At 44.5% G+C, this 26,641-nt stretch overlaps 2 protein-coding genes across 3 annotated transcripts; one reads left to right on the top strand and one right to left on the bottom strand.

The window, feature by feature from the left end:
• The first annotated feature begins 220 nt into the window (after nt 1-220).
• LOC146062487 (uncharacterized) lies at nt 221-3,072 on the top strand. Its single transcript, XM_083174610.1, has 3 exons — nt 221-368; nt 1,096-1,219; nt 2,253-3,072. Exons 1-3 carry the CDS (start codon nt 260-262, stop codon nt 2,383-2,385), a joined length of 366 nt encoding a protein of 121 aa, XP_083030736.1. The 5' UTR covers nt 221-259; the 3' UTR covers nt 2,386-3,072.
• Nucleotides 3,073-6,840: 3,768 nt separating this feature from the next.
• On the bottom strand, nt 6,841-24,767 carry FAM161A (FAM161 centrosomal protein A). 2 transcript variants are annotated; one of them, XM_083175808.1, is made up of 7 exons: nt 24,545-24,767; nt 17,894-18,132; nt 15,363-16,520; nt 14,574-14,735; nt 12,825-12,924; nt 10,977-11,131; nt 6,841-9,884 (listed from the first exon to the last, which is right to left on the bottom strand). In XM_083175808.1, exons 1-7 carry the CDS (start codon nt 24,695-24,697, stop codon nt 9,728-9,730), a joined length of 2,124 nt encoding a protein of 707 aa, XP_083031934.1. In that variant the 5' UTR covers nt 24,698-24,767; the 3' UTR covers nt 6,841-9,727. The 2 variants fall into 2 exon arrangements, with proteins under 2 accessions (XP_083031934.1, XP_083031935.1); XM_083175809.1 differs by lacking the exon at nt 14,574-14,735 and having other exon boundaries at nt 6,842-9,884; nt 24,545-24,763.
• Nucleotides 24,768-26,641: the final 1,874 nt, after the last annotated feature.

Here is a 26,641-nt window from a genome sequence, read left to right as displayed (position 1 = left end):
AACTTGGGGTACTCTACTCTGTGCACCGGCAAAGGTTGTGTGTGGTAGACAGGAGGGCTCATTTGTATTGGCCTACCTGGAATCTTCCCTGTAAGGTTTATGGCCAATCTGCCCCTGTATATTGTAGTGTTTGAGGGAAATAAAATGACTTGAGTCATTTATGTACTAAATGTAATTCAAAGTTGAACTTTGAAATGTTTTGCAGGTGAGAACAGAGAACGTGTCTCTAACAGAAAGCATCAGGGTCCTGCAACAGGAAATGGAGAAGAGGTCATCTAATTTCAGTCCCCATGTGTACTCAGCCAGAGCGGAGGTTCTGCTCATTTCCCACCAGGCATTTCCAGAAAACGCTCATACAGGTGCCACAGGTAAAGATACTTCATTGTAGACATTTGCTGTTGTTATGTGAGTGAAACAGAGTAATTTCCTTTCCTATATTAACAGAAAGGATTGCTCCTTATAGTTTATGACTGACAATTCCTTTTTACGGATCACATTATTAAACTGCAAATATACAGTACATTGTTATCTCTTGAGATCTGTATGACGTTTCTTGGTTCCAAAGCAACTTGCCGCAGAAGGCTATTTTGTTCATGCGCAATCGAATGCCGTGAAGCATCTGAGCACCCATTTATACGCTGCCCGACTGTGGATATGCGGAGCGTGACTTGATGTGAGAGGTCAGGCTGCCACACTTCTCTGCCGCCCCACCAGATCCACTGCTCCTCTCTTTCCTCCACACTGTCTGCTGCACCTCTCCGCTGCTTAATTCCAGGGATCAAGCATTTTTCAATCCCGGGATTGCAAAAATGCCCCGAGATTGGCTACCATAGTCATGTCTTGTGGTAGTGTCTGCCCTCTGCCAGGAACTTCAGCTTTACTATGCTTATTATACTGAGGGTCTGGTCTAACACTATTGCCTTCACTCTCTATTGTATGTGCAGATGATGATGATGATGATGGAACATATCTGTGGAACACCACAGAGCCAATAAACTATTAGCCATTAAGTTCCAGGTAAACTGTAGATTCCGCCTTATGGGGCGACAACTGGATCCCACTTATTAAATGAATTTATTTTTTGGTGTCTTTCAGATTATAAATTCCCTGAGATGTGCAGTTGTAGCAGAACCCTTCAGAATTTAAGTTTATCTTCCAATAAAAGTGCAGTGACTCAGGCAGAGGAAGACGTTGCAGTGAAGGAGATCTACAAGCAGATGTAAGAATTCACTGTAGCTTCTTCTATGTCACCAAATAAAATGGTTACAGTTACAGTAACACTAGTTTGACCCTGACCTACAGAAGACAGCACACAGCAGTTTAAGCTATCTGTGGTGTATACGGGGGGACAGTTAATAAAAGTATAATGTTAGAAAATAAATATTTTCTAGAGGCTAAAATATGATGACATGATAATTCGATAAAACCATAGATGTATTTTTATACCTATCATTTATCTTAGAAATAATTCGTTTTTGCTACATTCACTTTACAAATCAAAAACCCTAATAGACGCACGTAGAAAAAAGAACAACAGTGTCTTTATTCAAGCTATAAAGAAATATATAACGATCCAATTTGAATCTAATTTCATGGCCACTATACTTGCTTCTGGTTCTCAAAAAAAACGCTGTGAGATCCCATTCTCTCTTATACAAATACGGCTTTCCCTTGGACTTCTGGAGACAATATTATCACCGATCCCATCTTTTCAACTGCTCTTTCAAGGTTTACGTGATGGCAGCAGACCCAGTAATGTGCGTCTCCTTGTTTTGGCATATTCCCCTCTTGGCTGGATTAGAAAAACTGCTTTTGAAAAAACAGTATTTCAAATACTTTTCACCCTAAGAAGCATAGTGACCTGTGAGGAGCTTCTCCCAAGCTAGACTAAGAAGGTCTATTGTTTAGGTTGGTTGACACTCAATTTTGAGGTCAGCTTTTGGATAGTTAAAAAGAACGACATTAGTAAATGTGGGTATTCCTGTAGTATTCTATGGATAAACATCAATGTTTTCCAATATTTAAGTTTGGTAAAAAAAAATTGTTTTTGTACATTTTTTTATTGTTTTTGTCTTTATTAAATCCTTGATTTACTACTTACTCTTTGATCCCCCCAAAATTAGAAATCGGATAAATATTGACCTTGTGAAAGAGATGCTACATATTATACCGTACTAGTCTACAGCTGAAGTGCCAATGAACAAGATCCTGATCATTAGAGCTCTTTTGATATTTTGATTCCATCTCTGCAGGAAACGGGAGAGGAACCTGTTACTGGACGTCATGGTTATTATGTATGAGAGAAGATGGTTTGTGGATGAAGCTATCCCGCATGTCAGGAGGGCCCTGAGAAAATGTGGAGCGCTGTCAGCTCATGCAGAATAGGAGCGGAAAATGTGTGATATTTATCTGAAGTGCCAGCATTAATGTTCCGTCTCCGGGATCATTGCGCTACACTGCAGGCACTGGGTCCAGAGCGGACAGAATCCAAAAAATACAATGTTGCTCTTCTGTTTATTTTGTTGGACTAATAGAACAATTCACTTGATTACAAAGGAAGATGTATAATACATGTTGTACAATGGCTGCTAACAGTTATATTAACATAGTAAAACAAATATAGTAGATTGACATGGACACAGGGCCCAAAAACCAAGGCTGCCCTACAGCACCTGTATTCGTCTTGCACGGTGCATGGAGCGGCAGGGCCTGCTTAGGAACTGCATGGTCGTACCATGTGGTGGCTGAATAGACCAACACATTATGAGAAAAACTTAAAAGTCAGGAACTAAATGGCACTGGAACACTAAAGGCAAAATACAATGCTTGTTATCACAGTTTTTAGTTTTGAACTTTTTGAATTTTGAAAGATGCCAAGGTTCTACTCAGCCAGGAGAAATGTATCCATTGTAAAGCGCAATGGAATATGCTGGTGCTATATAAGTAACTGCTAAGAATTATGTATGAAATATATGTGTATATATTACTGGTCACTCTGTACGCCCATATCATAAATATATAGTATTTTAAAATAATAGCATTTCATCAAAGGAACTCTCTTCATATAACATATCGGCCAACAAATAAGATAAGTAGTTTTATAAAGAAGTCGTTTTTCAGCAATAGAATAGCTAAAGTAAATGCTGATTTATATTGAAAAAAATAAAATAAAGCCTTTTACATTCAATTTTCTTTCCCTAAACTTTGCATGTTTTGCTTGGCAGAGTTCAGCATCAATGGTCCTATCCTGACCATACTATACACCGGAATGAAATGATTATGGTTGACCCAGCTTTGGGCATGGTTCAGACGTGGAGGCAAATGTCGACTGCCGCAGCTGCTGTGTCTTGCAAAAATATGCAAAGGCTTCAAGATGCAAAGACGATGCCCACCTCTCTGATCTGCTGCTTGCATCTGAAGTCGCAGCATCAGATCTGCAGTACTAACCTTGGCCAGTCTATCAGAGATCTGCGTAACTCTCAGGCTGCACTCGTTATATAGCAAAACGACACTTTAGGGGCCCTCTGTGTTCAAGGACAAAGCCACTCTCTTCGGCACGCACAAGGACAAGCCACCCCCATATTCTAGATTGCTCCATGTCCCCACCCCCAAATGGCTACAGACCTGATGTCTGCAGCTTATTTATGAACAAGATGTGTAGTGCCAACCATGGGCGGATTGCGAATTTAAAGTGGCCCTGGAAAAAATTCCAAAAAGTGGCCCCTTTATACGCCCACACCTCCAGCCCAACATCTTCTACCCTAAACACATCCACACCAGCACCTTCTACTCACACTTACACACCTTCACCAAGCTGCCATCCTCTACCCCATAATACACGCACAGCAACAGCCAGCCACCCTCCCAGCAACAGGTGGAGCCATAGGTGCATCGGCCCACAGGAGATCTTCCCTGGCGCTTTTTTTACCAATCCGCCCCTGGTGCCTATATGCAATTTTATTCTGGTGCATCCAGCATATACATAGCTGCTCACTTACTCTGCTCTAAGAACATTACATTATGGGGGGTGCAGTGGCAAACGCAGGATTTTCAGAAGGGGGTTTCCAGAGGGGCGGAGCAAAGCACGGAGATGGACACTTAGGTGACCCAGTATATGCCGGGTCAGTTAAAGTATTATAGATAGACCAAATGTATATAAATACTACTAATAATAATAATAAAATAATAATAAAAAAAAATATATATATATATACATACATACAGGGGCATTAAATTATTAATTAGCAATGTATTGGGGCCCCTACCGATCCTCCAGCGGTAGGGGTGGGGGAAGCTTTGATGTCCCGCGGGTGGTAGGGGGTATTATATCAACCGCTCAGCATGTAGGGCCTGGATCAGTAATTTCCACTAATTACCCCTTTACTGCACATGGGGTGGGAGAAGGGGCATTGGGATGAATGAAGGGGCCCTGATACATAACTTCCAGGGTGGTAGAGGATGTTTAATATGCAAAGGAGTGGTGTATAGTGGAGTGGGCTTATTATTCATAATTTTCTGGTGGGGGGACAGCTTGCTTGACTGCAGATATCTCCAGTTCCCATAAATAGATTTCTTAGATTTTAATGGAATTAAAAACTAGAGAATTCCACCTACCAAATGGTACTGAGGACTAGGGGATCAGAGTTCAGGAGGCAGAGCAATCTGCCAATCAGTATATAATACTACATACCAGGTGTGTGGAGCTGGAGCAGTAACCAGCTGCTGGAAGGCTGATATCTCTGGTTCTGGGAAGAGTAGAGACAAGTACTACTAGTGTCTATCAAAGGGGGAGAGTCTCAGCTTTTGGAATATAGCCTCAGAAAAACTCTAAGTCAGACAGAACCTGAAATATCCGACTGGGAAGAGCAATTAACAGGCTTGGATGGGGACCACTGCTTTGAAGTCAGATATCTCCGGTTCCCAAGGGCCGATTTTTAAAATTCTTGTACCCATGGAAAGAGGGGACCCTCAGCTTTCAGCCTAGGGTACTTACACTCCTAGGGGGGGTTCTGGATACTCAGAAACCCCCCACCTGCGTGCGCTACTGGGGTGGAAGGTGAGGGAACACTTTGGGAATACGAGAGGAAAGAAAGCTGCAGGGGTTTGCACAGGGCCTGCGTATTGCTGTAAGTGAGAGCACAGTTTGGGAGGAGAATGGTGGAGACTGGGAGAAGAAGCAGAGGTCCTCTGGTGATTGAGGAAGGAAATAATAGTACAGTATATCACACTCATACAATGTGTTCTTCCTGTGAACTTGGGTGCCTACAGTAGTAAATGACAGCTTTCCAGAAAATGGTAATCTTGCCATAAAAATTGTATGTGTTTCTTTTTTAAAATTAGGAGGGAGATTCATCAAAGCTTACGGAGTGAGGAGATAAAGTATCAGACAATTAGCAAACTGCCATGTTACAGGCTGTGTTTGAAAAATGACAGGAGCTGGTTGGTTGGTGCTTTATCTCAGTGACTGAACTTTGCTGTATTTTCAAAATGTCATCAAGCATTTAGAGATGTGTCCAAACTATCTTGGGCACAGTGGTGTAGCAATAAACTCGGCACACCCCTGAGAGAAAATCCCCCTACCCCACCCCAAATACTGCGGGGTCTATTGCTATGCCGCTGCTTGGACATAAGAATCCAGTACATGTTTATGAGAAATATAGGTCATAGGGTGGACAAGAGGAAGGTAGACCACTGAAGATCGACAAACATCAAAGTCGACATGTCTGGAGATCGACATGGGGTTAGGTCGACAGGGTCATTAGGTCGACAAATTCATGAGGTCGACATGGGCAAGGTCCACAGTCAAAAGGTTGACATGTTTTTCACTTTTTATCCCAAATGTCGACACGGTAGATGTGGACACTAAACAAGTGCACTGCATCCGCTCACCATGCTTTGGACACGCTAAACTCGGCACACTGTTTTATAACCCCTTGTCAACCTTTTGATTGTCAACCTAGCTCATGTTGACCTAGGGCATGTGTCGACCTAAGAACTCTGTCGATATATCCCCATGTCGACCTGCATGCAAGTCGACCTTCCTCTTGTCGACCTAGTGACTATATACCGGAAAATATATGAGCTAGATAAAGTTTGCAATGTGATATAAGACTATTTATCAGGACCCACAGCATAAAAGCAGATGCATGGAGGAGGCTGGGCCACTGGGATTATTATGAAAGTACTATTTCACCTGTACATAAGAATAGCGGGCATGCTATGGCAGTACCATAACATTAACAGTTTGCTTTGTGTGATGTAAAATATCTCTAAAACCAATTTATTTCTTCTTTTTTCTTTCATGCACTTCACGTGTCACTAGATGGTGCCATAAACCACACAATAAAAATAGGGTACCCTCTATAGTAAGTTATATTGATAAACTAAGACACATCATTGAAGAAATAATAAATGTAATGTTTTACTAGATTTCTTACAATAAATTATTACAAAATAAATCTAACATTTTTAATCAAACAAATTAAAGACAAGGTGATAGCATATAAATACCAGGTACTTATGTAGTATCTGGGCGTCCGATTTAGAAATCGGATCGGATCGCATCGCATGCGACCAAATCGTATGCGATGCGATGGTCAAGATTTTTCCATAGGATTCAATGTTAAAATGGTCTGAGTCCATTTTAACATAGAATTCAATGGGAAAAAGGGGTCCTTTTCCTTTCCCCACTATCCAAGTGGGCATGGAGTTGGATATAAACCTGTGGCGAGCGTAGCGAGCCACCGAGCCCGAAGCGTGGCGAGCGTAGCCAGAATACTTTTTAAGAAATATGCGTTCGCTCGCCACGCTTCGGGCTCGGTGGCTCGCTGCGCTCGCCACACTATATAAAATCAACTCTATGCCCACTTGGATAGTGGGGAAATGAACAGGACCTTCTTAACATTGAATCCTATGCAAAATCGCATCGAATCGCATCGCATCTGATTGTATGCCTTAAGGTAAGGCATACAATCACAAAATCGGCAGCCCAGATACTACATAAGTACCAAATACCATTACATAATCTATACAATATAAAAAAAAAACATTAGCTTCTGTAGATCTAGAATACACTAAGCTGATTACTAGGTCTGATTATTTAAAATGTAAATTTTCGTACCTCAATTTTATTTAAAAATCAATTCTCAATCATGGATATCCGTAAAACATTGACTCTTCTTAGGATGCCTTTATGGATCCAGTTTATAAACCACTGGGATATCACCTAGTGCAGTACTTCCCAATCTTGGCCCTCAAGGCTCACCAACAGTCCAGGTGTTAAGGATGTCTGTCCTTGAGCACAGGTCATTTTATTGTTATCTCAGTCATTTGTATTTAGCCATGTGTGCTTAAGCATAAATATCCTTAGAATTTGTGCGGGTATGCTGGTTACACGCTGGCCCAATATAGCGCAGGTTCATTGACCAGTGTGTACCAGCAATAGTGTCACAGACATAGGTCCTTATTCTGGTTGACCCGCAAGGCTGCGAAAGTCGCAGCCTTGTGAGTCCCCCAGACGCCCCCCCCCCCCCCCCCCAGGCATGCGAATAGGTGATTTGCATAATCATCGATTCGCAGCTATGGGTGCGGGGGAGAAATCATTTGATGGTCATTTGATTTCTTCAGCGCACGTATATCTGAGACACCTCTAGACCTGCGAGCACCCTGTGCAGGAAGCAGGCGGACAGCTGCACGCCCCACCAGTGGCTTTACTATCAATTTTGCTCCCCCTGCCAACAAGTTTGTGGAGCCCCCTCCCTCTCTCCAGTGTGTTTCCCCAGCATGTGACGTGATGACGTCACACGCATAACGGAGAAGCTGAAGCAGGAGAGAGGAAGAGAGTCCAGCATACACTGCTGCTTCCCTTGGCTCCGACGCATCCCAGGCCGCCCCAGCACGTCCATCTGCCCACCCATCCTGTACACAGTAGCCAATAGCCGGCTCTGTGTACAGTCAATTGAATAAGTTAGGTGGATTTGTCCTCTCTGCCATGGCCGCACCCACACTGCAGCTGACTCGCCTCCGGGGCTCAGCCAGTGGGCAGAGGCAGGCAGCAGCATGTCAGTGCATCGAGCGGGTGCCGGTGTCCACACAGACCTCGCTGCCGCTTGCTCCCCCAAGCGGCAGCTGGGGCTGCCTTACAGTAGTTACGCCACTGCGCTCCACGCACCTGCATCATCAGGGAATTACCATGGGAATGCCCAGCATTCTCATGGGAACGCCCATGAAACACTGGGCATTTCCATAATCATATTCCTCGTCCCGCAGCCCCACGCTCCTCCATGCCCTCCACATGGACTTCTGTGTGCGAGTGCTGTGGGCGCTCGTACACATCAGCTGCACATGCGCATTAAAACCATCGGTCCTCCGTGTGAACCAATTGAGTTAGATTTATACCCATAATGCGTTAGCTGTGTGGCACAGCCGATGGTTGATCTATCTAAAGATATATAGGCACAACATGCTGTGTGTATGGGCAATCCACCGCACAAGCCGGCGATATAAATGTGCCCGCCCAGTTGTGAAGTCAGTCACAACTGATCAGTCAGTGTTTATGCAGAACACACTGTGCAATCCATATATATCTACAGATCAATGGATCTGCACATACATCTTTAGATGTGGACCCAGCCTAGTGTGGCTTGTGGACTAGGTTTCAGAAGCATTGACCTAGGATAACCAGTTCAAGTTATGGGGCGATTTTAGCCTACATCGACGGGATATGGCCACTGAGTAACCATATCCCCATGTGTATGGGGCGAGGGCCGCTAAGAGCACCCTCCTGCGACCAGCACAGTACTGGTCGCTGGAGCAGCATTCGCCTACAGTGACAACGTTTTCATCAACGATCATCGCTGGCCGCTGATGAAAATGGGGCACCCAGCAATTTGGTCACTGAGCGATATCAAGTCAAAATTGCTCGGCGAACAAATTGCTCCATGTGTACGGAGCTTTAGGGTTAGGAGTAAATTGTGCTGGTAACTACTGCAGAGTTGGGAGGGAGCACGTACTAACTAACTCATTGCTGCATCACAGTGATCAACTAAAGCTGCCCAGTATATGCCAGCAAATGCAATATGTTCTCTGCAAGGGGAAAAATGCAATTGAAACTTAAAGTTTTTTTTTTGGGGGGGGGTAAGTTTGCACATATGAGAAGTATTTACTCATGATTCAGGACATCAGGCCCTAAATGTTGAGCTGATTTTCCTTCCCACTTGCACATCTAGGAATGTATTTGTTCTTGAGCTTTTCTCCAGAACGCTGTCCATGCCACCAGTCACTCCCAGGGCGGATGCTGGGTGAGTACTACACCGGTTTGCATCTAGCGTTGCACATACCCAGAAAGTTCAATAAACTGATCTGACATCCCCTGAGGTAGAAGCGGCTGCTGCCCTTTATTGTGGTTAGCAGACGTATACTCCCCACAATGCCTTGCAGTTCACATAGAATGGCTATTACAGACCTGTTTGGTGCCTAATGGTAAATCTGAGTGGTTTTGCAAATGGCCCCATCCTCTAAGAGGTGGAAGCGGGATCCAGTTAGATCAGGACAAATCTGTCAGCGTGGTAATCTGGATCAGACAATTGTCTCCATTAGCTTTTTGGGTAGCCACCAGCCACAACAGCGAAGAACATAGAGTGGTCAGACCTACAATTGTATTTGAAATCTTCTGCCAGCACCTTTCCTAACTCAGTGTGACCAGCATTCAGCAGACGTGGTGTGAGTATTATACTGCATCTTCACTGTGATCTTCATCACTGCTATACTCTCCTGGCGTCTCATCTTCAGAATCATTCCCACAGACCCTGTCCTCTCCCTCCTCCTCCTCCTTGTCGCAGCCATCTTCCTGCAAGTCTCCTATCTCCAATGGGTCTTCTGTGTTGCTGGGAAGACAAGAGAATTTTTTTTACAGAGAAAGTTAAATGCATATGTACCATTTCCTCGAGCCATGTTCATTATTTATCTAGATGACCCTTCTGCACCATGGGAGGTTTCTGTCCTCCTTGAGCTCGCCTTAGGACACCTGCGTTACGGTTTGACAGGTGAAACGCCCCATACCCTTTCCTCAAGCAATGTTAATTACTTATTAATATAATAAAACTGAAGTGCTGATAAAAATTCCATCCGTGCGCATGAACATCAATCATGGGAGGGATTGTAAGGCAGGCGCAGTAGCAGTAACGGCTGAGTTTTTTGTGCACCTGCTAATGCTTCTTTATGTTGCCGATGGGCATCCTATAAAGTTATCCACCGGCTGCAGTGCTGGTGGATATCTTGTCAGCAGCTTCAGCTCCGGTGGAACCTGCGCTATATTGGGCCAGTGTGTCCGCCAAGTGTAGTACGCCTCCTGAAAGGCATTAAACAGAACATCCTTGAGTGCCCTTGTCCCGGCTGCTTCCACTTAGTCTACAAAGTGAACCCCAGGCAGCAAGTATAAAACCCCTGGCAACGAGCATATAACTCCTGTCAATGAGCGTGAAACCCCTCCCAATGAGGATATAACTCCTGGCAATGTGCATTTTGGTCAAAAATATTATAATAAATTAATTGGGGGGGGGGGGGGGGGGGGGGTAGAATTATTTTGGCAGGGAGGCACAATATTTCTAGTTTTGCCACTGTGTACATCATATTATACTGTAGAACATGCAGATTAAAATCTGCATGTTCTAAAAGTCCCAGTTGTACTGTCCTGCTTGCATACAAAGTGAACAGGTGACGATGGAGTGATCTGTGCAGGTTAAAAATGAAAGAGATCTTCTACTGCTGATGCTGCGACAAACCAGAAAGAGTAAGGAGGCACCTGAATATGGAATGGAGACAAACTGTACCGTGGTGATTGGGGCCCCTTGTGCGCATACTGGGAACCATTAATGTAGTAAATGCATATTCTGTAAATGTATAGTTAAGCCAATTTAGAAGCAAGAATTTTCAAATGACATGTTTAACTGTGTTATTACATGTATGATAAGTGTTACCTCTCTTCATCAGACGAGCTTATATAATCCTCATTTCTATGGACAGGATCCTGCAGGGAAGAAGTTTGCCCTTTTTGGGACACAAAATCATCACATAATCCCAGATCTCTCAGCACCTTGGAGTAATGCTTCTCAGCACACAGACGAGCGTTTCTCTGCAACAAAGTCACATATATTATGGTCTAATACACGTAGGCATAAGGGTTTAACAGCATTTGGTCCTGCCCTGAGATTTGTACATTTTGAGAAAAAACTGAGGTACTTATGTACTAACTGGGCTGCCGATTTTGAAATCGGGTCCATCGCATCGCATCCGACCATATCGCATGCGATGCAATGCGATGGACCCGATTCCATTTTAACATGGAATTCAATGGGAAAAGGGGTCCTTTTCATACCCCTACTATCCAAGTGGGCATGGAGTTGGATATAAACCTGTGGCGAGCGTAGCGAGCCCCGCGAGGGGACACAGAATACCGTCCCCTCGCGGGGCTCGCTTCGCTCGCCACGCTTCGGGCTCGGTGGCTCGCTACGCTCGCCACAGGGTTATATCCAACGCCATGCCCACTTGGATAGTAGGGGTATGAAAAGGACCCTTTTTCCCATTGAATTCCATGTTAAAATGGACTCAGTCCATTTTAACATTGAATCCTATGGAAAAATCGGGTCAACGCATCGCTTGCGATATGGTCGTATGCGATGTGATGCAATGCAATATCGCATCGCATCTGATTGTATGCCTTAAGTTAAGGCATACAATCAAAAAATCGGCAGCCCAGATAATACATAAGTACCAAAACTGATTCCTATTAACTCCTTTTTTCACCTCCGGCTTTGGTGTGAACCCTTAGCCCTATGTGCTAAGTCCTCCTACTGTATGTGCTGTGCCCTCCTATGTGAAGATCCTCACAGTGCAGTAGATGACGCTGCAAACAGTGTTGAGCCTTTCAACAGGCTTGAGCGCCCACCAGCAAAAACATAAATCGGCACCTCTGCTTCTATGTGCTAAGTCCTCCTATGTGCTAAGTCCTCCTATGTGCTAAGTCCTCCTATGTGCTAAGTCCTCCTATGTGCTAAGTCCTCCTATGTTTCATGGGCGCTCGCATGAAAACGCTGGGCGTACACATGCTAATGTGTCCGTGACGCACGTGCGGGGGGCGGCCAGCTGACATAACCGGATGTCAGCTGCCCGCCCAATTCCCTGCAATTCTACATGCATATGTAAGGGTGGTCTGGACCACTCTAACATATACGTGTGCCTTCACCATCATTCCATGGTTAGCAACCATCGAATGATGGGGGAGGTTCCCACTGGCATGCAAATGGATGTTCATGTAAAACATCCCTCCGCAAGACTTGCAGACGCATCCTACATGCGAATGGGTGGCGCCGGCTAACCATTCGCAAGGCAGGGTTAGAGTGACTCGAAAGGATGCAAATTCGCGCCCGAACGAGTCAACCAGAATAAGGGCCATGTAATCGGGTCCCATGTGAACATGATGATATAGTCCAGGGTGGGCTGCATATACAGACTATTGAGGACATCGTTAACAGCCCTGTGGTAGCGTGCATCGCTAACAATATTAAGCATTCACACTAGCTGGTATGAACGATATATTGTTATTGTTCATTGTATAGTTAACGATATATCATCTGTTGTGTATACAATAGCAATCCAAATTCATCCAGTAGTTTTTGTATAATTCCGGAACAAACAAAACATCAGAATTCTTATTTTTCGTCTCCATAAACATTCCCTAGAAGTATATTTCTCAAAACAAATTCTATACACAGGTACAATCCTTACAGATGTATTATATGTATAGATGATATGTATTGCTCACAAACCTGTGTTGCCCTTTCCAGCAATAAAGGTGTCTGTGAAACGCGTTCCTTCATCGTGTTCAGCTCCTGCATGTACTCTTTTGTCCTCCGTTTTTCCGTTTTCCTGTACAAATTAGCAACATATTATTTATCATAGAATTAGATTTACAGCTTCATCAGTTTTTAGTCTATAGCAGAAAAAGATCTATATAAACACACATAAGGTTTTAAATACACAGCTTAAATACAAATAACCAAATATGATTACCAAGAACTGCTGTAAAATGTAGAGATTAAAGATGGCTGCACTCACGCAAGAACAATGCGCTCACTGAACAACCACACAGATATCAGCCGCCACATTTTTCTGACAGCCCAATTATAGTCTGCGTTACAAGTTATGATTGAAGGTACTTGCGGCTTACTTTCAGGCTGCACACTCGTTTACAAGCTAACACAATTATTAGCCAATCATATCTTTCAGCTAGTCCAACCAACATCTAAACGATTTTGTTTCACATGATATTGATATACAATGCTGGCCTTAGGGCAGTCAAGGTGTCGCCATTCACTATGTTGACACTAAAACGTTGACTTCAGTCTTAGGAAACAGATAAATCCTGTATGTCAACACTGTCACCATGTCAGTCAATATACGGAATACTGGTTTTTGCCCATTATCCCTTTCTAGGAAGAAGAAACTAGACAAAGCAGAAAAATGCTGAAGATCTTTTTAAATCAAAACTACAGATGAAAATATATTTGCTGTATTTGTATTTATTTATACTAAAAGAACAGTCGCTGTGAGCAGATATTTTGAGGATTGCTTACATTACTGTGAGCGATCCTCAAAATATCCGCTTGGCACTCAAAGTTTTAAATAACTTAAAGCACCTGATACTGAGGTGGAAATAAAGCAACGGAGAGGAAGCAACAGCGCACCTGGACAAACCGTGCTGAATATTTTGCATGCAAGGTAAATACTGGCTGCTTTTGTGTGTAGCCCACAAATACTGGGCAGGTTTATTTGTACACTGCAATTAGGACATAAATTTGGACACACCCTTCTAAAATTTAAACCTCACTGCACATGCTACATATGCCCTGCCCTCCTCCCCCAAGAAAATACAGTTACTTGCTGTTTCTTTCTGTGACCACAATTATTTATTTACCATTAATAACCACCACTTGAATTGTTATTATCACTGTAGCTATAAAGAAGTGATATTATACAATGGACATACTCTGCTCCTCCATTTTTGGAAGTGGTTAAATCGCTTTTGCTTATAGTTTTGACAGATAAGCTGTCGTCCCACCTCTTGAGACTGGGATAGGAGCATCTTGTAGCAGCTCAGACAAGAGTTATGTTTTTACTCTAAAACATTGTTAGACAGATAAGGATAATATTACAAAGATAATTCATCAAAGATCACACCTCTCCTGCAATGTTTCCGTCACACTAAATCCATGTTGCTTGTAACAGTTGCAGTCTTATTTTTCCATCAATAATTTTTTTTTATGGTACGATCTACTATTCCATGAAATCTATCAAGGACTAAGCCTTGGGAAGAACGTGGGTTAGGTGGGGAGAACCCTGGATAGAGCAGGACAGGGGAGGAGGGATGGACCAGCAGAGAGGAGGGTGGGGTGGGTAAGTGGGGAGGCATAGCTGGGCATAGACTGAGGTGACCCGGCATATGCCCAGACCCTTTGACTAATTCTGTATATAGTTTACAAACATAAAGAAAAACACGATGTACTAGTAATTATTACCTCAATTCTTTTAATTTACTATGTGGCTTTTGAGTTTGCTCTGGATGAATAGCCTTAGCCTTCCTACTTATGTGTTTCTTCAGTATTTTCTCTTTCTGTTTCTTCTTCGCTTGTCTTTTTATTTCATCGTCTTCCTTTTTTAATTTCTCTTCAACAAACTTCCTGGGGATGGGCGATATAAACTGGAAGGAGCATACTGGGAGATGGTCCCTTTACATGGGAGCTACATTCTACTCAAACTACAGCTACACTATTAATGGTAGGGGGAGCAGGTGAGAACTTATACTAGGGATGCACCAAATCTCACATTTAGTTTAAATGAATACAACACCTTACCTTTATCGGAAAATGTGCCTTGCATTATAAAGTTGCTGGAAAATCGCAGTTAATGCTTTTGTGTTCATTGCAGTTTCTATTTTTAAACCAAAGTTTCAGACTTTTAGATAAATTTACTAAGGTGGTTGTGGTTTGTCAAAGCGGTTGATCCTCTGTGGCTTTGATTGATCGTTTGAAAACAGCGATGGCAATAAAATCTACTCAAATATTGTTCAGCATTTATTTCTATTCCCATATTAACATAAAAAGTCAAAGCCATTTATTATTGGAGCCTTTAATAAGGCACATTTTTTTTATAAATTCACACAATGGGTTCTAATTTGCTTTTAAGGAATTTTGTAGAAATCTAAACAAAGATTGAGGGCATCCCTAATATATACAACACTGCTACAATCAATGAACAGCAAAATGTTTCTGATTGCAAACAGACAGCTATCCCAAAACTGTATTTACCTAACAGCCTGCTCTCTTCGTTTAGAAGATTCTGTGGATTTCGGATTGATGACCGGAGCCTCTTCATGTGGAGGCATTCCTGTGGACTTTTTCCATGATTGGCTCCTGGGAGATTTATATGGCCAACGAGTCTCCTTTAAGACTTCCTCATCTTCTTCAATGTCCTTCAGAATTTTTCCCTTATGAGATGAAAGGTTTGCAGTACGTAGCTGAAAGGGGTCACAAATGGTCACATGCTTGCTATTTTTGGTTTTTAAGGAGCGTCTCTGTTGATTCTGGTGTAGAACTTCAAAATTAGGTATCTGTGTATTGATTTTTGGCCTGTGCTGTTCCTTTTCAGGTTCATAACATCTTGTTTTTTTGCTTTTGCAAGCCAGCGTGCTGGTGGGATAAAAAGATTTGTGCAAAAGTTCTTGGGATCTCATATGTATCCTAATCTCCCGATACAGCTGTTCTTCTTTTAGTCTTTCATTAACAGAGGTTCCATAAATGGATTTTGGCACAGGTTTGCCTTTAAAATGCTTAGACTTGTTGAAGGCATCTGGAAGATTAGCTAGTTGCACCTCTCTCTCTTGTTTCTTGCGCTCCTCTCGGTCAATGAACCAAAAAGGTTTCTGAGATGCCCGAAGGATCTCTTTGCTCCTCTCTTTGACAAATTTGCGTCTCTCCTCGTTTCTTTCCACTATCTCCTGATACAGCGGTAGGTAAACATAAGCCGGAACAGGGTTTGCTCGAAACTTCTTTTGACATTCTGCTTCTTCTTCCAGTTTCTTCTTCAGCAAGTTGTTCTCCATCTCAATTTCTGATTTTGACTTGGCACTCACCTCTTTTTTCTTGGACTCCCTAATGGTCATCTCAAAAGGTTCAGGAATAGTAAGTCTATGTGACCATTCTTTAGACTTGCTTTTGTTAGTTTTGTGTTTGGACCTCTGCTTTTCAAATCCTGTGTTCTTGATGTAATCTTCCACTGTAAATCCATTCCACATTTGGACAATTTTCTCCCTGGCAGAAGTAGAACCTTGGGTATCACTGTCGTCTTCTCCGTCAGACAGTTCATCTAGAGAAATTTCCGATAAGCCAGCGGAGACATTATGGCTAATATCATGTTTGCACAAGCAGAGATCAATTTCAGTTGGATGTTGGTGCTCCCATGCAGACCTAAGAATAAAAAATAAAAAAAATAATTAAGTCTTAACTGTAGAAATTAACTACATACACAGCTAAAGAAATAACACCAGGCTGAAAGAAATTGTATAAACACAACAATACATGTAGCAATCAAGCAAAAGTCATTTGATGGAATGCCTGTTGGTTTAGAATGTGAATTTGTTAATGTTATACAGAGGGAGGCAAATAAACCTCACAGATTTTTAAGGGTAACAGAAAAGGCATGGTGAATGCTCATCAAAATTCAGGTGACCGTGGCGCTGATCTGATTGATGTTGGGTAACGGCCGGCGGGGGTTCCAGACTCCGGCCCAACTTCCGGGCCACTGTGGCGCAGAGGTAGAGTACCGGCCGGCTGGGGGGTCCTTGTGAAGGCTGACGCGCAGGGGTGGTGGTGGTGTCTGGGTGACCGCGGGTGGCCAGCTTCTACAGTAAAGGACAGTTCTACTTAAGCGGCACCTAGGAAAGATGACCATGGCCCACCCGGGATATGCAGTGACGGCAATGGCGGACTGAGGTGGTAACTCCCTCCTGGTCTGCCAGAACGACCCGAGAGAGTCTTTCTCTGTATAGTGACATCCAGAAGGTTTCAAAGGAGCAGCTGCAGGCACTCTGAGGTGAGGAAGGCCTATTCACTGCAAACAGGGCCATCTAAAAGCGGAAGTCTACTACATTGACCAAGAACCATTAATAAACTGTAGGCTGCTGTACACCAAGAAATGACAATTTCATATTCAAGACCAAATGAATGTACGAACATTTAAATGAGTACCATTCACCTTGCCTTTTTTATTAACCTTTGCAATCTTGAAGTTTTTTGTCTGTATAAAGGTCCATTTAAATGTTTAAAAGGGTTTTTTTATCAATAAAGATGGGGATAAACAGGAAGATACCAGAGGTCCCTCTGGATCACAATTTGAAGTCTTTTTAGGGAAAAAAATGGAGTATATGAGAATTACTACAAGTTGACATTATTTTAGGAAAGTACCATTTCATGTTTAAAAGGTGAACAGTTCTCCTGTAGTAGCTCCAGTGTGGGACACATCTGTCTTTTGTTGTATATTGTTTGCGCATTAATGAAAGCGGTTGTAGACAACTTTATATTTACTTGTCCATTTAAATGTGCCAATATGAGTTACTTCAATACTGAAATGCTGATTTACTAACTCTTTAAAACACATTGGGCAGCAGGGGTGGGGGGTGGGGGTAGGGTTCAGTTCTGGGTGCCCAGATAAAAGGCAATGGGCCTAATTCAGACTTGACAGATTTTTGTACTCAAAATGGGCAAACCCATGTGCACTGCAGGTGGGGCAAATGTAACATGCGCAGAGAGAGTGACGCAACACAATAAATAAAGCAGCTTACCGGAAACCTTTCTTGCCAGCAGCCGCCTTGTTCTCAACCCCTTTTAGGTGCAGCTTTTGGTCATACATTTCCTCCAGCTGTTCCATGTTGTGTATGTGGGCATTTTTCAGTCTCCTAAGCTTCATATAGTATTCTTTATCTGAGTGTTGGAGTTTCGAGATGTCTAAGGACCAGTCCTTACAGTTCCACATTTTGCAGGGCTCGTTTCCATCAGCGTCAGACTGTGAGTCAGAATCATCCTGTAGAACATTACAATATGTAGGTGATACTTTGGGTAGGTTGTCTTTTTCTATGTCACACTGAAGGGTGAATTCAATCCTTCTGAACACCCAATCTTCCATCTAAAGTGACAGAAGAACGCAGGGCAAAACCAAAGTGCTGGCACAACCCGAAAAGTGCCCAGGTAAAGTTTGTGTAATGCTACATACGAGTCGGAATGAGCTTTTTCCATGGTGCATACAGGGTGCTTGCAGTAGCGCTGGCTGTACCCTCTACTATCCACCAGGGTGAACAGAAGAGGAAAAATGTATACTGGCAGGTAGTGTTCATTCTAGCAACCACCATCTTTGAAAACCCATGCAGTTCCTGTTCCTTGCCTGGGGTGTCGCTGTCTGCTGTGGTGTTTCTACCACAGGTCTGGTTTGCATATCAGTGCTGATATACAGACCACACTGTGCTAGAAGCACTACAGCAGACAGCGACACCCCAGGCAGGGAAGAGGAACTGCATGTGTTTTCAAAGATGGCGGGTGCTAGAATGAACACTAGGCAGGGTTCTTCCTTCATATTTTGTGTATGCTTTCTACACTTTATTAAAGTATCTATTGACTGAGGAGATTATCTTACACCCCATTCATTATTATAGTGGATCTACTAATTCAGGGGGTTCTCAAACTATTTTGCTCTGGGTCCCCATAAGACACTTAAAATTATTACACAACACCAGCAAGTTTACCGGAGAATGGCCACCACACTTGTGGCCAGCAGACTGCACATGTACCGCAGCATTGTGGAGACATTAAACCAAAGTGAAGTGAACACTAATGCAATAACTCAATTTGTTAGACAATGAAGAGACAAAATCCTTTTGGAGTCCCTGCCCTGCATGTGTTTATTTATATATTCATGCAAATGTTAAAGCTGTGAAGTCTTTGGGGTGGCAGGAAGGCAGTGGATGACAGGGGGAGACATAGGATAGCAGGAAGAGGTAGTGGGAGACTGGGCAAGCAGTGAATGACAGGGAAAGGCAGTGGATGGCAGGACAAAGCAAAGTGTGGCAGTAGGAGAGAGGTTGAAGTAGTGGCTGGCAGGAAGATGCACAGGGTAGCAGGGAGAGGCAGGAGTTTGGGTACTTGTGGAGTATCACGGCTCCCACGATGGGCATCGCACATGAAAAAATCTTTAACAGAAAAGCATCCAAATGCATTGAAATTAGTATGAAACATGTTCAATGGCCCCCAAATGGCATTTTTGAGGCTGTACCACCCCCACTATCAACGCGAACCCGAAGCGTGGCGAGGGGCGGCGGTACGCGTCCTATGACCTTTTCATACCCCCACTATCCACGTCGGCGTGGAGTTGAGAAAGTGTGGCGAACGCAGCGAGCCACCGAGCCCGAAGCGTGGCGAGCGCAGCGAGGGGACGCGGATACCTTCACAGGTATCCGCGTCCCCTAGCGGGCTTCACAGGTGTCCGCGTGCGCTCGCCACGCTTCGGGCTCGGTGGCTCGCTGCGCTCGCCACACTTTCTATTCTCAACTCCACGCCGACGTGGATAGTGGGGGTATGAAAAGGTCGTAGGATAGTGGGGGTATGAAAAGGTCGCGGGCTCGCTGCGCTCGCCACGCTTCGGGTTCGCGTTGATAGTGGGGGTGGTACAGCCTCAAAAATGCCATTTGGGGGCCATTGAACATGTTTCATAATAATTTCAATGCATTTGGATGCTTTTATGTGAAAAATCGCATGCGATTTTGTTAAAAAACGGCAAAAATCGCATCCCATCGCATGCCACTATATATGGCATGCGATGGGAGCCGTGATAATCCACAAGTACCGGAGTTTGATATAATATCTTTATTATCTATATCTACTCTTCATCTCTCTTCCACTGTACTCTCATTGGACTAGTTACTTTTAGTTACCTACAGCCATACCACTGTGACCATGCCAAATTTGGTCTGATGTTAGTAGCGATACAGTGGTGGGACTTTCTCATGTAATGTATACTCTCACTAATTGATTATTTATTTTTATTTATTAACAGTTTCTTATATAGCACATACATATTCCGCAGCGCTTTACAGAGGATATTTGGACATTCACATCACAAAGATTATTGAAAAACCGTGCAGTGCCGTCTAATAAACCAAATTGGTTTGAAAATTACAGTTAGGGTCTGACTGGATGGTTGTTTATCACTCTCCACTTTATCCCTTTTTGAAGCTTATATATTATGTAATAGGTGAGAATATGGTCGTAATGAGCACCACAATAAACATATTACATAATAAATAGATTGCTGTACCCTACATAATAACTCAATAGTATGTAATATGAACATGTACTGCTCGTTCTGAGGCAGCTCATACAATTTACAATTATAAATGAGCCCAAGTTCAGTTTGGCACCGTGAGGGTTGGGGGTCGGTACTCCAGCGCTCTACTGGATTTGCCCTAAACACACTGTAGGAGATCAATAAATTAATATGCAAAACTCTGTCCTGTCTACTACATGCCTATGCAGTGGCAGCCTGCCTGGCCACCCGCTGCCTCTCCAGCATCTTTCACTGCTAAAGTGACGGGACAGATTCTAGCAGTAGAGGAGGAAGACTGACAGCAAGTACGCAGCTGCAGAAGGTGGATGGTTGTAGAGCAAATCTACAGATCGATTGTCAGATCTGACTGGTTGGAACAAAAACGTGGTAATATTTGACTGACAGTTTTTGGCAGTTTTCCATCATTTTAAAGCAAATGGTCAACTGTCATTTGCTCTCATCCATTAACCAGGGTTTTGTTCCAACCAGCCAGATCTGACAATTCATTTGTAGATGTATGGCTGGCTTTAAACTTCATGAGACAATGAAGGGGGACAGGGTGGCATATACTGTACAAGTGTGAGTGGGGCAGAGCGGTGCGTAGGAAGAAGAGGTGCCGGACGGGTTCCCGACAGTCGGGATCCCGACTGTCAAAACGCAGACAGCCGGGTGCCCGACGGCCACCCGCTATTTTCCCTCGTGGGGGCATAGTAGCGAGCCACCGTGCCCGCAAGGGGCTTTTTTGCGCTGGCCACGCTGTCTGACTCCGGGCAGTCGGGATCCCGACGTCGGGATAATGACTGTCAGGATCCCGACGTCGGGATAATGACTGTCAGGATCCCGACTGTCGGAGTCGCATACCACACCCGGAAGAAGTGTAGTGGACAAAGGGGGACTGGGAAGAACAGAATAGAGTGGGGGTCAGGATGGGGACAGGAGGGAGCTAGATGAGCCAGGCAGAGCAGAGGGTGGGTCCATTTATTAGTAGTTATATATAAAGAAAAGGGTAATTTATTAGTTAGACCAGTGGTTTCCAACCTGGGATACTTGTATCCCTGGGGGTACTCTGCAGAACGGTTGGGGGTACTTGTAAATAATATTGGTAATGACGGAAGAAGTCTCCTGATGGCGGAAGAGGTCTCCCATTGCCATGGAGACAAACCACGTTGCGTCACTTCAAGTTCTGTCTGCAGCGTCATCAGCATCTTCTCGTGCCCGACCAGCAAACCACTGGAAGCTACCCTTGCTGCCCTCAGACATCAGCGTACATCTGCCCCACACTGACATGGGTGGAGGAAGCAGCGGCATTAATCCCACAACCGTTAGCAGGAACTCCGGAGACAGTACACAGCCAGAAACAGAGGGACCAGATTCCTGCCTGTACACTAATCATCCGCTACTCCTTAATATAAGGACACGCATAAAGATACACATACCGCTCACTTACACTCCACTCATAAGTACTGTGAATATTTCAAATTGAGAGGAGGGGGTACTCATAAATGAAAAGCCTAATCAAGGGGAACAGGAGAGAAAAAAGGTTGGGAACTGCTGAGTTAGATAATAGGGATATGATGCAATGGTCACAGAAATAGCCTGCACAGATGGCCAGTACATTTAATCCATAAACCAACTAATGTGAAATGTTTTACCATAGGTGCAAATGTACATTAAAAAAATGCTGCACTGCAATATTTTCTAGTATCGTACACAGTGGCGTAACTATAAAATTTGCTCCCCCTGTCAAAAAAGTTTCTGCCTCCTCATGGTATATTGGTAAAACAAACAGGGTAATTTCTATGCAATTTGACACTCAGCTTGAACAGCTAAAAATACACCCCTCCCCCAATAAACATTTTGAAAATAAAGTATGTGCATACGTCATAGGTGCCGGCTTATCGGGACCAATCAGCCCATACATTTATATGATTTGGGCACTTTTCATTGGGCAGAGAAATCAGGTAAAAAGTGCCCAAATCGTATGTGCCTAACCTCCGACTCCGATCTTATGCGCGGTGCCAGGTGCAATAGAACGGATCCAGAGATCGCCAAGTGTTGTACATGAGATTTATCGGATTCAGCAGTACTTGCAGAGGTCGCATAAGATGTATGTATGGCTCCCTCATGAGAAGTTGCAGAGGTATTGAATGCGAAGCTGCATGTGACACCTCGGATAAGTGTATGGCCAACTTTTAGTCTTGTTTTATTACTGTGTAAGTTCCCAATTGTAAAGCCCTGTGAAGTATGTTGGTGCTTCATAGAGGATAATAATAACATAAACCTACTTGACTGGGTACACACATCAGCAATGCAATGTAATGATATATTGTATTTCCATAAAGGTATGATGGACCACCCAATTCATTCAATTAAGAATTGGGTGGATTTGGGGGTACACACGATCAGCCATTATATTGCATAGTATGTACCCAGCTTTATAAGCAAATTGGTAGGGGTTGCTGCCTTCAATGGCAAGAGAAGGATCCAGACCCTCTCATAATGAAACCATAATGAAAAAGTTTTGATGCAGGTCCTACTAATTGAAAACTCTAAAATAGCTTCAAATTGACTAAAAGTGTGTAGATTTACATCTGACCGCATCCTAAAAGGACACATATCCGTCTCTATGACCACATAGTAACTCAGGGCTGCCTACCTGACCCTCTCCTTCAGGGAGAACATGCTCTGTTCCTGGCATTCCCTGGTAATGTAGGATTACCATCACCTAGGTAATTGATAAGAAAGGTGTTTCAGCACAGGTGATGGCAATCATACATGCGTCATAAATGCGTTACATGTGGCTCTTGCTGTTGGATACGTTCCCTTGCGCTGCATGCGGAGTCCACCTGTTGGGAGAGGCTGCCAGGAACTGAGAATGCCATACCATCTGCATCCAGGGAGACGATCGTTTTCTGTTATGCCTTGGGACTATTGATCCAATGCTGTTTTATATGCACCCCCGCTCTGCTGTACCGCCTATGTGAGTAAATGTGCGGGGTGACTGGATTTGGGTAGGGGGGCAGAGATTTATTTTCAATTAGGGAGGCCAATCCAGGGATGTTAAGATTGAGCATTTTCCAATCCCGCATCCCGGGATTTTAAAAAATGCCCTGGAATCGGCATCCCTAGTGCCAAGTAAAGGAGCCCATACATCTGCAGGCTTATACCCCATTCACACCAGAAATGCAGGGACAAACCCGGGAATTCAGTTCCCGGGACATTCCCGGGTTTGGACCCATTCACACCAGAAATGTCCCTGCATTTTCTGGTGTGAGAAGGGGGCGGGAAGGAGGCGGCGGGGGTGGGGAGAATACTCACCCCGGTTGCTGGTCCTCCGTGCAGGCCAGGGATCCACACAGGCGGCGGCGCAAATGACGGGACAGGCTGCGGATGAAGATGACGCAGCTCTCCGGCGTCCTCACTGCCGCCGGAGAGCTGCGTCATCATCATCCACCGGCTGTCCCGTCATTTGCGCCCGCCGCCTGCATTAATTCCCGTCGGACAGGACACGGCAACCCGGGTAAGTATACCCTGTACCTTTCACACCAGCCAGGTCCCCGGGTTGAACCCGGGAATAACCCTGGGTTGAAATTTGCCCGGGATTTTGTCCCGGGAACCTTTCACACCAGCGCTAGTACCGGGTTGTTCCCGGACTCAACCCGGTAATTTAGGCTTATGTGAATGGGGTATTAATCTCCCATTCCACTGACGCCGAGGTATTGATGATCAGCAATCTGTCAGAGGATCTGGGAAATTGAGCATGTTAAATAAAAAAGGTCCAGACTCCACGATCCCCACAGAGGATAAAGGAATTTGGATTTTTAAGCAGGTTTAATATCCCCAATCCCATGGTGTGATGGTCAGGGGTGGTGATCGCCCCCAATACACAGCAGGTGTTTGGGCCCCTTAATTCTAGGAAATTATCAACAGAAGTTGATAGGTTGCTATGGCAACTTCTTTAGTTATCCCCTCTTCCCTGATGGACACATCATCCCGTCACCTGACCCTGATCCCCGGTAGCAGATAGGAGCAGGGCTGGCAGCACAGGATGACGGCTGGGTAAGCACACACAGAAGACTGGCACACACTGCGGGCAATGCTGAGCACAGCTGGCGCTCACCTCTCCTCCTGGGGGCGCCCTGCTGCCGCTGACGAGCCGCTGTCGCTCTGCCTCCTGCCTTTCGTACAGGGTGACCGGGCCCCGCGTGTGGGGGTGCACGGGGGTGTGGACGCACGCCGCGGCCAGCACGGAGTCCCGGTGAGACCTCGCCATGGTGTCCGGCGCCGCCACCTGGAAGCTACTGGCGCTGCCTAGTAACCGCGGACGCTACGGGAGGCGGGACTCGGGAGGGAACAGGAAGGTGAAAGCGCGGGCAGCAGGGCGGCACCTGGGGCTGGGAGACAAAGCAGCTTATAGTGTGATAATAATAGAACCGTGGCTGGCCATCTGTTGTGTGTGTTACCTGGGTGCAGCAGGAGAGGGGAGGCAGCCTCAGTGCTCTTACATCTCTACAGCTCTCTATACCTCATTCACTACACACTAGATCTAGAAAACGTGCTTCTACCCAATCATTCTCCATAACAGTCCTCGTTGCTTATGGTCACACTTCTGCCTGAATCCTGTAGGAACAGATGTACTGCAGCAAGTGACTGGCAGACTCCTTTTATGTATTATCTGTATTTCATGTAATTATTAAACTTATAACTTGGGCACGATCACAGACAGTTCTCCACCTTGCTTACCATGGGATCCAGCCACTGATGTGCTTCTTACAGTAGCTCAGCAGTTCCCAACATTTTTTTCTCTCCCATAACATTTGGCTTTTCATTTATGAGTACCCCCTCCGCTCATAAATCCCCCCACCCATCCCTGCACCCTCTGGGTCCTGGCCGTGTACTGTCTCCGGGGTTCCCACTAACGCTTGTGGGATTAATGCAGTTGCTTACTCCACCCATGGAGGACTGATGTGAATACTGATGTCTAAGGGAAGCAAGGGTAGCTCCCAGTGGATTGCTGGTCTAAGGGAAGCAAGGGTAGCTCCCAGTGGATTGCTGGTCAGGCAAAAGCACGAGGAGATGCTAATCACGCTGCTGATGGAAATGGAAGTAACGCAAGATGGTTCATCGCCACGGCAACAAGAGACTTCTTCCAACATTACTATTACTAATTTTCAAGTACCCCCAACTGGTGTGCAGAGTATTCCCAGTGGTACATATACCCCAGGTTGGGAACCACTGCCCTAGGCCTTTTCTTATATTTCAAAAAGGATGGCGTAGACCCCATTCTGCTGGTTTAGAACAGAGAGGGGGATGGGCCCTGGAGACTGCAACAGCATCACTGTGTCCCTACATAAAGGTTTGCTATAGGGCCTGTTGATACATTGCTCTATCTTCTTTAGGTTACTGCTGGTGTATATCAGGTCTATTATGGAAATAGCAAGACAGATGCCTGATACTGTGCTGTTAAAATCCACATGATTTACCTCACAGGGCAGATGTACCGTCATGCAGAATGATGAAGTGGAGAGAGAAAGTACCGATCAATCAGCTTCTGTAATTTGTAATGTTACAGGCGGTGTTTGAAAATAAATTACTGGAGCAGATTGGTTGGAAGTCTCTCATTTATTATATTACTCTACAGGGCTTGGAACACCTCCAATGACCAAGGCCATTTCTAAAGCTAGCCAATCAATGGCCCTGGGATCCTGCAGCCACAGCCAGTACTGCAAACAGCATTTCATATTTACTGTACTTAGCATGGAACACTATAAAATGTCTGGTACTTATATGTTAGTTGGGCGCCCACTATAGTTTGTACGCTCATACCCCCACTATCCACGTCGGCATGGAGATGATTTTATATAGTGTGGCGAGCGCAGCGAGCCACTGAGCCCTAAGCATGGCGAACCCGGCAAGGGGACGTGGAAAACTAAGCAAATAGCTTAGTGGGCGCCCAACATATAAACACCAGATGTCCTTCCCAAAATAACTGTCACCTCAGAGTTTAGAGAAGGTAGGAAAGCCTTAGAAGAGCTGGGAGTGCATGTGGTGTACTCATAACAAGCAGCTACTGCAGCAGAAGCACCACCTAATAACATGTAGGTACTGTGAAAATTTGGCATAGCATTAATAATTCTACCCTAATAGTGCGCACACACGGTGATAGTTGGTACACGCTGCAATTTTGCTTGCAATTCGATTGGTACGCAAAATGCTT

Source organism: Crinia signifera, chromosome 3 (genome assembly GCF_055691185.1).
Source record: "Crinia signifera chromosome 3, ASM5569118v1, whole genome shotgun sequence".
NCBI classification, from domain to species: Eukaryota; Metazoa; Chordata; class Amphibia; order Anura; family Myobatrachidae; genus Crinia; species Crinia signifera.
This window is presented reverse-complemented; position numbering and strand designations above follow the sequence as displayed.

What these genes read in the sequence shown, in the direction of transcription:
- LOC146062487 (XM_083174610.1), top strand. Translation starts at nt 260, where the DNA reads ATGGAGAAGAGGTCATCTAATTTCAGTCCCCATGTGTACTCAGCCAGA. An exon ending in CGCTCATACAGGTGCCACAG is followed by an intron (nt 369 to 1,095) that starts GTAAAGATACTT and finishes GGTGTCTTTCAG; the next exon opens with ATTATAAATTCCCTGAGATG. An exon ending in AAGGAGATCTACAAGCAGAT is followed by an intron (nt 1,220 to 2,252) that starts GTAAGAATTCAC and finishes CCATCTCTGCAG; the next exon opens with GAAACGGGAGAGGAACCTGT.
- FAM161A (XM_083175808.1), bottom strand. Translation starts at nt 24,697, where the DNA reads ATGGCGAGGTCTCACCGGGACTCCGTGCTGGCCGCGGCGTGCGTCCAC. An exon ending in AGTAAATTAAAAGAATTGAG is followed by an intron (nt 12,925 to 14,573) that starts GTAATAATTACT and finishes TAATTTGTACAG; the next exon opens with GAAAACGGAAAAACGGAGGA. An exon ending in TGCTGGAAAGGGCAACACAG is followed by an intron (nt 11,132 to 12,824) that starts GTTTGTGAGCAA and finishes ACTTTGTTGCAG; the next exon opens with AGAAACGCTCGTCTGTGTGC.